This window comes from Bubalus bubalis, chromosome 12, assembly GCF_019923935.1.
Source record: "Bubalus bubalis isolate 160015118507 breed Murrah chromosome 12, NDDB_SH_1, whole genome shotgun sequence".
Lineage (NCBI taxonomy): Eukaryota > Metazoa > Chordata > Mammalia > Artiodactyla > Bovidae > Bubalus > Bubalus bubalis.
Genome location: NC_059168.1, coordinates 80530329 through 80544681, shown reverse-complemented (window position 1 = coordinate 80544681; position 14353 = coordinate 80530329). Strand labels below are relative to the sequence as shown.

The window sequence follows — 14353 nt, the reverse complement described above, 5'->3', positions numbered from 1 at the left end:
TGAGCCTAAAGCCAAAAACAAATACCAAGTGAATCCTCAAGGACACCAGCTTGGCCAGCAGCCCGGGGCATGTGTGTGAGAGAGCCCACCGCTAACCAGCTGCTCGCCCGGCTGCCATCTGCAAACATCAGGAGGTGGATGCTTTGGGGCAGCTTTGAGGGGAACATGGAAGGGCCCAGGCCCAGCTCCTCACAGTCTCAGACAGTTTACTCATGTTCTGTCCCCAGTACATCTCACAGCACTTCTACATCATAGGTATTGATTATTATTGCCCTATTTTGTGGAAGAGGAAACTGAGGCTCAGATGACTTTGTCAACATCACAGAATAAGATAGAACTGAGCTCGCATCTCACCTCTGCTTCTCATGAGCCTGGGGTGGGTCCTGCTTTCTCTCAAGGACCCCACCCCCCTGCAGCCCTGGGGGCAAGATGGAGTATCTGCTCTGAGCTTGGGCCACAGTGAGGTCCAGGAGGCTGACTGCCATCCTTGGTTAGCCTCTCTCCCTCTGCAGCAGTACCTGCCCCGGAGCCAGGGGCTATGGTCCCCGCCGACCTGCCCAGGGCCCAGCCCTTCCTACTGCCTGGAGAGGAGGGGGTGTCCCCTGTGAAGGACAGGTGTTTTCCCCCCTTTGTCCCTAACAGTGGGTACCCACTCCCTGTGAGCCTGCTCTGGCCTGGACCAGCCTTGATGACGAGGATTGAGGCTCCTGTGAGCACAGTGCAAGGCAGGAGTGCGTGGGGAGGAAGAAGCAGAACCACGGGCCAGATGGGCAGATCCTTTCCAGAACCTGGTGGAGGAGGCGGGTTGCAGCTCCATTTCCGTGCAGAAGGCCAGGCAGACTCAGCAAGCGCAGGAGAGGCAGCGTCCACTGAGCAAGCTGGGTTTGATCCCAGTACCCTCACCCTCCTTAGAGATACAGCCTTATTGTTGTTGTTCAGTTGCTAAGTCACGTCTGACTCTTTGCAACCCCATGAACTGCAGCATGCCAGGCTTCCCTGTCCTTCCCCATCTCCCTGAGTTTGCTCAAACTCTTGTCTATTGAGTCAGTGATGCTATCCAACCATCTCATCCTTTGTCACCCACTTCTCCTCTTGCCCTCAATCTTTCCCAGCAGCAGGGTCTTTTCCAATGATACAACCTTGAGCCAGTTACTTAATGCAGAGCGATGACCCTCTAGTCCTAAATGTGTTGAAAGACCAGCCGAGGCAGCACAAGAGAAGGACCTGCCTAGGACCTCGCTCCCCGATAGACTCTCATGTGGCCAGTAGACCGCTGCTCTACTGGTAGGACCTGGAGAGGTTGATTTCTGAGCCAGGTCATCCAGGAGAGGCTTCTGGCTAATTCCAGCAGAGGTGAGGGGTGATGACCTTGGAAGCAGAATTGCCATATTTCAGGGGTGCAATAGATAAGACTCTGTCATACCACTCATCACACAACCGGCCAATAAACCGAGAGAGAAGTTGTTGAGACAAGGAATAGTGACTTTATTTGGAGAGCAGCAGACCCAGAAGTTGGTGAACTCGAGTCCCTAAGAACCATCTAGCCCAGTTGGGATGTTAGCTTATTTTATAGAACAAAGAGGGGGAGGTGAGAAGGTAAAGTAAAAAAAGGCGATAAGTTGTTGCAAATATTTCCTGGTTCCAGCCAGACTCCAGGGAGGATGTGTTAATTTCTTCTTTCCTGCATCCATTCACAGGTGGTCCTGGTCAGGATGTTTCCTGTAGCTTAAAGGAAAGTATTTTAGCTTAACTCTCAGGCATGGAAGGCAGAGTTCCTGGAGGTGGGACATTATGTATACTTTAAGGTGGCTCAGTGGTTAAAAAAAAAAATCTGCCTGCCAGTGCAGGAGATGCAGATCCAGATTCAATTCTTGGGTTGGGAGGATCCCCTGGAGAAGGAAATGGCAATCCACTCCAGTATTCTTGCCTAGGAAATCCCTCAGACAGAGGCGACTGGCAGGCTGCAGTCCATGGAATCACGAAGAGTGGGACATGACTCAGCAACTAACAACATTCCTTTAGTGATGAGCTTGTAGCAAAAGCAATAGAATATAAAGGTTAAAGTTAAAAAAATAGATTCAATATGAAGTCAGATTTGTTCTTCCCTAGTACTACTTTTGTCTATAATCAAGGCTATGGTTTTTCCTGTGGTCATGTATGGATGTGAGAGTTAGACTGTGAAGAAGGCTGAGCGCCGAAGAATTGATGCTTTTGAAGTGTGGTGTTGGAGAAGACTCTTGAGAGTCCCTTCACTGCAAGGAGATCCAACCAGTCCATTCTGAAGGAGATCAGCCCTGGGATTTCTTTGGAAGGACTGATGCTAAAGCTGAAACTCCAGTACTTTGGCCACCTCATGCAAAGAGTTGACTCATTGGAAAAGACTCTGATGCTGGGAGGGATTGGGGGCAGGAGGAGAAGGGGACGACAGAGGATGAGATGGCTGGATGGCATCACCGGCTCGATGGACGTGAGTCTAAGTGAACTCCGGGAGTTGGTGATGGACAGGGAGGCCTGGCGTGCTGCGATTCATGGGGTCGCAAAGAGTTAGACACGACTGAGCGACTGAACTGAACTGAACTGAGTACTACTCCATCCTTGGGGAGGGGGTTCTGTTGGTGGGTTCATAAGCCAGACAATATAGGCTTCTGACATTTGAGAACAAAGGAAAACAGAACTGACCTGAGCGAGGACTTTTCCAAAGGAACTGTGTCTGGTGAGAGACTGGATGGCAGGCCTCTCCATGACAGTGAGCCGCAGAGTGGTCCAAGAATACTCTTCTGTTCTTTGATCCCATTGTGAGCGCTATTTCAGGCAGATTAATGGGCAGATATCTACTCTGAGGGCTGAGGGCTGCCCAGCACCAGCCGAGAGCTGGAGAGAGACTGCCCTCCTCAGCGTCCTGTGGCCACGTCCCCCGATACAGCAGGTCTGTGGTCAGCTGTCACGGTGGGTCAAGGCTTTGCTTGTGAAAACCTCTCCCGCCTGAAGGTTGGACAGAGAGCTTCTGCTGTTGCTGCTGCTGAGTCACTTCAGTCGTGTCCAACTCTGTGCGACCCCATAGACGGCAGCCCATCAGGCTCCCCCGTCCCTGGGATTCTCCAGGCAAGAACACTGGAGTGGGTTGCCATTTCCTTCTCCAATGCATGAAAGTGAAAAGTCAAAGTGAAGTTGCTCAGTCGTGTCCAACTCTTTGCGACCCCATGAACTGCAGCCTACCAGGCTCCTCCGCCCATGGGAGTTTCCAGGCAAGAGTACTGGAGTGGGTTGCCATTGCCTTCTCCGAGAGAGAGCTTCTAGGGGACCCGGAATCCTCCATCAAATTGAGGCAGGCCCCAGTGACTCCGAGAGAGAAGGGAGGATTCTCATGGGAAATGTTACGATGTTTTCTCGGAACTCAGTACAACTTCGAGAAGGATGAGCTAGACACAGGAACAGCAGCCAGGGCTGGAGCGGGGAATGAAAGCACTGTGTTTTGACGTCATTTTTTTTTTTTTTTCTGACGCAGCCACCTGTGTTGCACTGGGGGTAGTGGGGGGTTGGGGGAACATTGGCATATTCAGTATGAGATATCTGGGGTTCACTCACCGTCTCTTAAGGAGACAGCCCATTTAATATTCACAACTGCATAGATGATTGAAAAGATGGAAATGTGGGACATCAGCCCACTCTCTGTAAGGAAAACCTCTGCTGTGGCTTTGGAGTAAGCTGATTAATTTGTGCCAAGTCTCCCTTTGTCCCCCTGGGGGAGGCAGAGTCCTCAAGCATTTCCTGGTTTTGTTCCTCTTCTGCACATTGGTTAGTTCTGAGTAAGGATGTGGAATACAGTGGGATACAGTCTAGATTTGTGTAATCCCCAAGTTTTGGACTCTGAGACCTTTCTTCAGCTATGATGAAGAGCAGTGAATTGTCACCACCTGCATATTAGGGTGGGGGAAGGGAGCTGCACACTAAATTTTCATTAAGTTTCAAACTCATAAGATCATTCCCATAACTTTCGCTTGTGGCTTTATGCACTTGTGTTGTGCTTAGTTGCTCAGTCGTGTCCAACTCTTTGTGACTCCATGGACTGTAGCCCGCCAGGCTCCTCTGTCCATGGGATTCTCCAGGCAAGAATACTGGAGTGGGTTGCCATGCCCTCCTCTAGGGGATCTTTCAAACCCAGGTCTCCCTCATTGCAGGTGGATTCTTTACCAGCTGAGCCACTAGGAAGCCCAAGAATATTGGAGTGGACAGCCTATTCCTTCTCCAGGGGATCTTCCCAACCCAGGAATTGAACCAGGGTCTCCTGTGTTGCAGGTGGATTCTTTACCAACTTAGTTACCATATCATAGTGCAATTTTATACTTATGTAGTTGTATGATTCGGAGAAGGCAATGGCAAGCCACTCCAGTACTCTTGCCTAGAAAATCCCATGGATGGAGGAGCCTGGTAGGCTGCAGTCCATGGGGTCGCAAAGATTCGGATGCGACTGAGCGACTTCACTTTCACTTTTCACTTTCACACAATGGAGAAGGCAATGACAACCCACTCCAGTGTTCTTTCCTGGAGAATCCCAGGGACGGGGGAGCCTGGTGGGCTGCCGTCTCTGGGGTCGCACAGAGTCGGACACGACTGAAGCGACTTAGCAGCAGCAGCAGCAGCAGTTGTATGATTAGTGTCTAGGTCTCCCATGATTATAAATATATATTTTTTCTACTTTGGCCACCACCCAACACAGTGCTTGACATGTAGTAACTGCTCAGTAAATATTTGTTGCATTAAAGAATGAATGAATCATAAAAAATATCCCTCAGGAGCATTGTAGTGATTTTCATGTAGTACATACTTCCTGCCAGGAGATGGCGATAAATACACAGTATTAACAGGATGAAAGCTAAGAATTACATAATGCAACAAATTTGTTTTTTTCATCAGATGTGGATTTAACTTTATTTCTTCAGCTAATACTTGGTTAGGGCTTCCCAGGTGGCTCAGTGGTAAAGAATCCACCTGCCAATGAAGGAGATGCAAGAGATGTGGGGTCCATCCCTGGGTTGGGAAGATTCCCTAGAGAAGGAAATGGCAACCCACTCCAGTATTCTTGCCTGGGAAATCTCATGGACACAGGAGCCTGGCGGGCTACCCTCCATGAGGTCGCAAAGACTCGAACACAACTGAGAGACTGAGCACACACACACAATACTTGATTAAGACAAACAGAAAGATGTAGTAGAAATGACCCGACAGATACGCATTCAAATCCTGCCTCTATTGTAGCCAGCCAGGCACCATGAGCAAAGGCCTTGACATTTCAAGCTTGTCCACAGGAGTTTGTGATGGCAGAGTGTTCAGAGTACAATGCAGAGTTTATGATCAGACTGTTCCAGGCAGATCAGGCAGATAAATATTTTCCCCTAACTTTCTACCTTGTTTGTTATACAATAGTTGGTCCCTCAGCATCCATGGGAATTGGTTCTAGGGCTCAAATACCAAAATCCACAGATGCTCAGATTCCTTGTATAAACTGGCCTAGTACACTCAGCCCTCCACGGCTGGGGGTCCCAGAGAACCCAGGGACAGAGGGGCTACTTGGTGGTCCCACCTTCCGTTACTAGCTCTGAGTCCCCAGGTGTTTGAACCAAAGGGCTGTGGGCTCCACAGGGGCAAGGACAAAAGAGGGCTGTAGAGAAGACTGCCTCCGGGGCAGCCTCACCCCCAGCCCAAGGAGCCTGGGGCACTGGCCAGCTCAGATGCCCCCAGAATTAAGCCTAGGGCTCTGCTGGCCCGAACCTGGAGCAGACCCTGCTCCACCCCAAACCCTGCTGTTCACAAAGGAGCCTTCTCCTGGGTATCCTCAGGAGGACAGGCTGCCCCACTGATGCCAAACCCCAAAGGATGCCTCCAGGAAGCACACCACACGGCTTCTGGGGTCAGAAGAATTCCTGGCTGGGAGCCTGGATTCCCATCAAGCAGGCGTTATTATCTGGCCATTTGCAGCTGCTTCCCTGGCTTCCCAGGTGGCTCAGTGGTAAAAAATCTGCCTCCCAGTGTAGGAGATGCAGACGTAGATTCAATCCCTGGGTTGGGAAGATCCCCTGGAGGAGGAAATGGCAACCCACTCCAGTATTCTTCCCTAGGAAATCCCATGGACAGAAGAGCCTGGTGGGCTACAGTCCATGGAGTCTCAAAGAGTCAGGCACAACCCAGTGACTAAACAGTGTAATCTGTTGTTTAGTCAGACAAAACTAAACAATCTGTTTCTCAGATGAGGTGTTTTTTGTTTTTGTTTTTACTTTCCTTTTAATGGAAATACAAGATACACTAGATTTAAATATTTTGACCAAAAGTAGAACTGTGTGTGTATACATGGGCATAAAAGAGACAATGGAAATTAATTGAAGGTTAGCTATATTAGATTATCTAATATAGTTTTTGAAAATTTTTACGACAAAACTTATTTCCTTTTAAACAAGTTGCTATGGGCTGACTCTGTGTGTCCCAAATTCATATGTTGAAACTTCATACCCAAAATGATGGTATTAGGAGGGAAGTGCTTAGGTCATGAGGGTGGAACCTTCATGAATAGGATTGAAGAAAGTGAAAGTGTTGCTCAATTGTGGCCAATTCTTTGCAACTCCATGGACTGTAGCCCGCCAGGCTCCTCTGTCCATGGAATTCTCCAGGCAAGAGTACTGGAATGGATTGCCATTCCTTTCTCCAGGGGATCTTCCCAACCCAGGGATCAAACCCAGGTCTCCCACATTTTAGGCAGATTCTTTACCATTTGAGCTACCTAGGAAGCCCCATGAACAGGATTAGTGCTCTTATAAAAGAAACCTCATAGAGTGTCCTGGCACCTTCCAGAATGTGAGGACACAGCCAACAGTCAGCAGAATGCAACCCAGAGGGTCAGGTACTTACCAGTACCTGACCATGCTGGCATCTTGATCTTGAACATCCAGCCTCCAGAAATATGAGAAATAAATGTGTGTTGTTTACTAGCTACCCAATCCATGGTAGTTTTTTATGGCAACCTAAGGGCTTCCCAGATAGCACTAGTGGTAAAGAATCTGCCTGGCAATACAGGAGACGTAAGAAACTCCGGTTTGAGCCCTGGGTCGTGAGGATCCCCTGGAGGAGGGCTTGGCAACCCACTCCAGTGTTCTTGCCTGGACAATTCTGTGGACAGAGGAGCCTGGTGGGCTACAGTCCTTAGGGCTGCAAAGAGTCGGACACGACTGAAGTGACTTAGTATGCACACACAAAGTACACAAGTGAAATATATAAAACTATATATATATATATATAAAATTTCAACTTCCAAGTTTTTTATTATATTAAAATATTTGGATTATTAATAACAAAAATTATTTCTACATCAATATTTAATGCAGAAGTTGATGCAAAATACATTGAATTTAAAAATACCTTTCAAGCAATAATACTGTCCAAATACTTGTACTTCTCAGGCAGTGTTTTCCTCCGAGAGAAGTAGATATGAGTTCAAGACTCTGATTTCTTCCTACAGAAATTGAAGGGAGTATGGCTTCATTTTTTCTGTTATGCCCCATCCAGAGTTGAATTATTTCATCAAAAGAAGGATCATTCCTCTGATTCAAAAAACTTGAAGTACTCAGAAAATGATAAGATGAATTTTCTAAAGGAAACAACCACTCCAGATATCTGAGGGCTCTTCATCACACACTCCGTTCCTCCAGGGAAAACATGTTGGCTTTAAAAGTCAGTAAACAGACCTTCAGCAAGGCACATGCAACTTTTATAGCTCAAAATTTACCATCGATTTTTTTTTCTGAAGGCCTTCCAGATCTAAATTAATTTTTAATACACTGACCTAAGATGCCCAGCTATTTTCAGATAAAAATATCAGATAGCCGTTAACTTAAAAGGATGCTGTGAGATGTAAAATGGGTAAAGCACTGCACCACCAGAAACCTACAGGGATGGAAAAAAATTATACCCAATGGACTCATGTCACTGGGTGCAGAAAGACTGATGGATAAAAATCCCTAGGGAGACCTTGGAATCCAGGGGTCAGTCTGCTCTGTTTTTAGGTTATTATATTTCTCAGGTACAGGCTCTGCTCAAGACCCCTGAACACAGACGACACATTAGCAAACAGCACCCCCTTAGAGAGAGAGGAAGACCGCCCAGGCAGAGGGCACATATGATACTTAGAATAAGAAATAAACATATTTGGTCTTAGTCCTTGGTTCCTGGTACAGAAGTTTCTAAGACTCTTGGAATCTCTGGAGTGATCACTGTCCTCATGCATGTTCAGTCATGTCCAACTCTTTGCAGCCCCATGGACTGTAGCCTGCCAGGCTGCTCTGTCCACGGGATTTTCCTGGGAAGAATACTGGAGTGGGTTGCCATTTCCTTCTTTAGTGTCTATTGTATGTTAATAAGATGAGTGTATGTTAATAAGATGAGTGAAGCAGGATTGTTGAGGGGGCGGCTGGTCCCAGAAAGACAAGGGGCAGATTAGAGAACTGGAACTTCCAGCCCCAAGCCAGACCTCCAGTGGAGACAGGGTGTCTGGAGATTGAGTTCAATCATCAATGGCCAATGATTTAATCGATCATGCTTGCATAATGAAACTGCCATAAACTATGGGGTTCCAGGAACTTCCAGGCTGATGAAAGCATTCAAGGGCTGGGAGAGTGGGGCAACCCTTACTGGGAGCTCCATGCATCCCTTGCATTACTCTATGCATCTCCTCCGTTGGATTGTATCCTTTATAACAAACTGGTGAAGTGAAGTTGCTCAGTTGTGTCTGGCTCTTTGCAACCCCATGGACTATGCAGTCCATGGAATTCTCCAGACCAGAATACTGGAGTGGATAGCCTATCCCTTCTCCAGGAGATCTTCCCAACCCAGGGATCGAACCCAGGTCTCCCTCATTGCAGGCAGATTCTTTACCAGCTGAGCCATCAAGGAAGCCCAAGAATACTGGAGTGGGTAGCCTATCCCTTCTCCAGCAGATCTTCCTGACCCAGGAATCAAACTGGGGTCTCCTGCATTGCAGGACACCCCAGTAACTCCAGGCCGTTAGGATCAGAAGTGAATTGACCTGTAGGACACCCAGCTGGGATACAGAAAATTGGTTGTTGTGAGAAGAAAAAACTAGAACAACCCCCCAACTCCTCCCCCACCATGTGGTGTTATAAGTGTTACAAATAATGAACAGTTCAGAATATAGGAGGCTCATAGTTACAGAATGAGTTGTTTGATTAGAAAAGAAGAGATGGTCAAGTTTTTATTTCCCAAGATTAATAAAATGATTGTTACTGTTTCATGCCACCAGGTTTAGGGGTAGCTTCTTACACAACAAGAGCAAGCACCAGATCAGATACTGGTGTCTGGAAGTGGGAGCTACTGAAATGCAAATTGAAACCAGATCTCCCCACCCCTGCCCCCGGGAATGCTTGTCTCATCCCTGGGCCTCCTGTATTCGCTCCTTACATGAAATGCTTGTCTTTTGTTTCGGGAGGGAGATTTCAATGTGCAGTTTAGGGACAGTGGGCAGCAGGGCTTAGCGGGTCCCAGGTCAGGATGTACAGTGAGAAAGAGGACGCAGTCAGAGAGGGCATGATGCCAGCCATCTGTGTGTGGCCATCCTGACCCACTTAGCAAGTGGCAACACCCACACCAGAATATGAATGCCACGGCATCCTTAGGAATCTGCTTTGGACTTTGTATTTAGTGGAATTCTTCATCCAGAAACACGAATGCACCTTCTCTGGTTTAAAACAGCACGTGGTTTGTTTTTGTTCAGGGATGGGATGAGGTTTGCTTGCTAGTTTCCTGTGCTCCACTTGGAGAATGTCTCTTCCTTTTTTTTTTAAATATTTTTATCAGAGTATAGTTGCTTTACAATGTTGTGTTAGTTTCTACTGTACAGCAAAGAGAATCAGCCATACATATACATATATACATATATGGAGGATGTCCTTTAGCTTTGCTAGGGCAGAGGGCCAGGTATCAGAGCTCCCTGCTGTGTGTGGCGGGCCCAGATGTGTGTCCAAGCCCGGGGCCACGGCCACGGTCTCCGTGGTCTTCCCACTTTGGGGTCTGCACCCCCTCCTCCTCCTGCGTCCCTCTCCTGTCTCCTGCAGCACCCTGCTGGCTCTGAGAAGACACCTCTTTATGTCTCTCAGAAATAAGCCCAGTCATGTTCTATTTTTAGTGGGTCTTAAATGCCCCACAAAAGAAAAGTTTCAAAAAAAGGAGTTGGACACTGGCCCAACACCCAGGGGGACCATGGTGGGCTAGGGACCGGGAGCCACTGGCGGGAGGTCAGGGCCACCTTGCTCAGGCCCCACGGGCAGTGAACCTGGATGATGACACCTGGAGAAATGTCCAGGTCACACTGCCCTGTGCAGGAGAGAAGTCAGCTGGCTGCCCCTGTCCTAGACCTCGAGGGAGAATGACAAGAAAGGCCACAGAGGAGGAATTCTAGCAGCCCTGATCCAGGTCCCACCAACCTCAAAGCCCAGTGTCTCCAGCCTCACCCTCAGGCAAGAGCGAGGAGCCTGGGAGTGAGGACGCATGGGGAGACCGCTTCCTTATGCCCGTCCTTAGCCTTGAGTGTTGGGCCAAACCCGGTCCACACGGGCAAGCCTGACCCCCTCACCTCCTGGGAGGGCTGGGAGAGCCCCGGGCCAACGTGTGGCAGCGGGCTTTCACTTCGCGGCCTGCGATTCTTCCCCTCCTGACAGGTGACCTTGTGTGTTCTGCTCTGTAGTTCTTCCCATACGGAGATGCCTCCAAGTTTGCCCAGCACGCCTTCCGCACCTTCGACAAGAACGGGGATGGCACCATCGATTTCCGAGAGTTCATCTGCGCACTGTCCATCACCTCCAGGGGCAGCTTTGAGCAGAAGCTGAACTGGGCTTTCAACATGTACGACCTGGATGGGGACGGCAAGATCACCCGAGTGGAGATGCTGGAGATCATCGAGGTGAGGTCCCCAGGTGTTCTCAGGGCCTGGGCTGCTGCTGGCAGAAAGGCAGACCTTGGGAAGAGGCTTCCTGGGCACAGGCCTATGGCAGGTCCCTTTCTTCCCCACCAGGAGCCCTGGCAGGCCTTGATTCCTCTGTCCTGTCCCCTCCCTCCACGCTGGATAATGTCTCAGCTCCAAGCTGCTGGGTTCTGACTGTCAACCACATTTCAACCAGCCATGCTTTCACTGTGAGATCTTCCACCAACATAAGCCTAGAGGGTGTGAAGGATGGTATCAGGACCCAGCTTCTCTGGCCCTTGGCTTAGCTCTGCCCTGTTGGATGCCGCTCTCTTCCTCAAGCCAGCTTCCCCATGGTGGGCACAAGATGCTGCCCATGGTCCCCAGTTTCCCATCATTCCACGTAAACAAGCATCTTCCTTAGGTGCCTGTGCAAATGTCCCAGGACCCCCTGCCCACTGCTGCAACCTCAGTCTTCAACACCACTCCTTACACACTGAGTGTGAGATACCTGGACCTTGGTTTTCCTGGAACACACAGCCTTACATCAGGGCCTTGATATCCTCTCCCTCTGCCCAGGACCGCCCCCCAGGTCCCCTCATTCCTCTCAGGGTTGCTCCCTCATCTCAACATCTTGGCAGGCCTTCCTCCCTGAACTCACATCCCCCTACCCCTGGGCCATCTAATCCCTTACCAACATTTTTTTTTTTTTTGTCACAGATTTTATCACTGCCCTAAATTATCTGATACAATAGAACACAAGCTACATGTACAGAGAGGGCCATACTCTCTCACTGCTGTATCCCTCCAGCCTAGAACAGTCCGGGAGCCTGCTGGGCACTCAACCGCTGATGAATGAGTCATGCCTCTTCACTCACTGTCTTAGCTTGTGTGTCCACCTCTGCGCTGACAAGGTGACCCAAAGAGGGAAGGCAGGACCAAGTGTCTCATCCTGGAGCTGGGGCAAGGCCCTGCCCAGACCACAGGGCTGAGATTTGGGGTGGGGGAGAAGCAGAGGGGTGGATCCCCAAAGCGAAGCTAAGGGGTGATGGCGAGAAACAGTAGCCAAAACCCAAGTGACCCAGATGCCCTCTCTGCTATGCTGACTCTCCTCCCTCTGGGGCCGCTTCCCAGCGCAGTCAGCTCTGGCCTCTGGAGCCCTGCCTTCCACTTACCCCACCTGCCCCAGCATCTTTAGTCCCTTCTCTACCTTTAGTACCCACTTCCCTTCCCAAGTAAACTGGGAGACCCAGTAAGGTTCAGGCATGGAGTTGGCTATAGGGCATTGAGCACCAAACCATCAATGTCTTTATGAAGAAATGATAATAAACCTACCCTTCAAGACTGTGGTAATGATTAAGCACCTGGCACACTTTCTCTCAGGCTTCCCTGGTGACTCGGTGGTAAAGAATCTGCCCGCCAAGGCAGGAGACACAGGTTCAATCCCACGGTCGGGAACATCTGCTGGAGAAGGAAATGGCAACCCACTCCAGTATTCTTGCCTGGGAAATCCCATGGACAGAGGAGCCTGGTGCGCTACAGTCCAGGGGATCACAAAGAGTTGGATACAACTGAGCGACTAAACAACACTTCCTGTCATGTAGGAAATGCTCAGTACATGGCAGTTCACTGTCGAGGCTCTGTCTCCCGTGGAAATATCCACCTCGACTCTCAGCTCCTTTCCTTCTAATCAGCCATGCCCCTTCTTCATGCTCCCTCTGCACGTGGCTCCCTATCTCCTTCTCCAGTATTTTCTCCAGCTTCTAGCCCTCTGCACTTGCACCCTGGCACCCCTTCCTGCCTCCAGGTTCCTTTTTGCTGAGTCACCTTTTCAGAACCAAGGTATCAATAACTGATACAGCCTTTACAGCATCTCTGTACTTCAGGAGCTGCTCATTCATTTGGTCAAAAGTCTTTATAGAGAGGTTCCTCCATGCCACGCACAGCTGTGCACACAGATCCGGCTATCCAGCTGACATCCATTCGCTTGCATGTCCCCTGCAGCCTCACTGTCCATCCAGGGCTGCTCACCCTTGAACACTCACCACTGGCCACTTTGGCCTCTACCATGCTTTCCACCTGGGCTTTTCACCTTTTCCTTCAGGGCTCTAGGCCCATCCAAATCTTCTTTACCCTTTAAGGTCTAGGTTATCTCACCATCATCATAATCCAATTGTAGAACATTTTTATTCTCCCAATAGGATACCTTATGCCCATGGGTATCCCCAGATTTTGAAAACCACCCTTCTACTTTTTCTTTATGGATTTGTCTCACTGAACATTTCATATAAATGGAATCTTACAATATACGTTTGGCCTTTTATATCTGGCACTTTTTTGGACATTTATCTATGTTGTAGCATCTGTCAGTATTTCATTCCTTTCTGTTGCTAAAATCATATTCAATTGTATAGATGTGTCATATTTTATTTATCTCTTTGCCAGTTGAGTATTTGTGCTGTTTCACTTTGGAGCTATTACTGAAAATGCTGCTATATGTTTACCAACAAGTCTTTGTGTAGATGAGCATTTTAAGGCACTTTGGTAAGAATGAAACTCGTTTCTACCTTTAATTTCCATTTTGAGAATTACATGTGTGCAGTTTAATGGAAAATGGAATCATCTTACTCTGTTCTTTCACTCATGAAGATAGTCCCTGACTCGAAGATCCCTCTCAGCTAACTTCTTTCAGGGCTTAATTTTACTGGTGCCCCTTGCTTGCTTTCTTGACAGATTGTAAGTCCCTTATCAGTTGGGATCACTGATTACAGTCCATTTCATCTGGGACCACTTCATCTTTTCCTACATCTCCAAGGAGTAGAGCTTGTTGATTACCATCTGACCTCAAACTCAGAAGTTTCCAAACTGAGCTCATCATTTTCGTCATTCTTGGTCTCATCACAACTCTTTTCACTCACTTCCTCCAGCCAGAAAAATTAGGAGTCATGAAATTCTTCTCTATCCCGTTAGTCATGAGACTTACACCAATTTGATTACACCACTCTCTTATTTAAAAGCATTTAAGGAGTCCTTTGAAGTAAATTTAAATTCTTTACCCCATCCTAGGTGAACTTTATGATCTATTTTTTGTCTTCCCAAGGCTATCTACAAAATGGTGGGCACAGTGATCATGATGAAAATGAATGAGGATGGCCTCACGCCCGAACAACGAGTAGACAAGATTTTCAGCAAGATGGATAAGAACAAAGATGACCAGATTACACTGGATGAATTCAAAGAAGCTGCCAAGAGCGACCCTTCCATTGTACTACTTCTGCAGTGCGACATTCAGAAATGAGCGGGGGTCAATGCTATGGACTGCACAAGAGTATCAATGTTCCATTCAGTCTGCAGCTATTCACACACACACACACACACACACACACACACACA

At 48.4% G+C, this 14353-nt stretch overlaps 1 protein-coding gene across 1 annotated transcript in view; it reads left to right on the top strand.

Moving 5' to 3' along the window:
* The window catches only part of VSNL1 (visinin like 1), a 120590-nt gene extending 106237 nt beyond the window's left edge, over positions 1-14353 (top strand). The window contains exons 3-4 of the mRNA XM_006051878.4: positions 10745-10960; positions 14061-14353. Coding sequence (XP_006051940.1) covers positions 10745-10960; positions 14061-14258 — 414 coding nt within the window. The 3' untranslated portion in view covers positions 14259-14353. The remainder of the gene's footprint in view (positions 1-10744; positions 10961-14060) is intronic.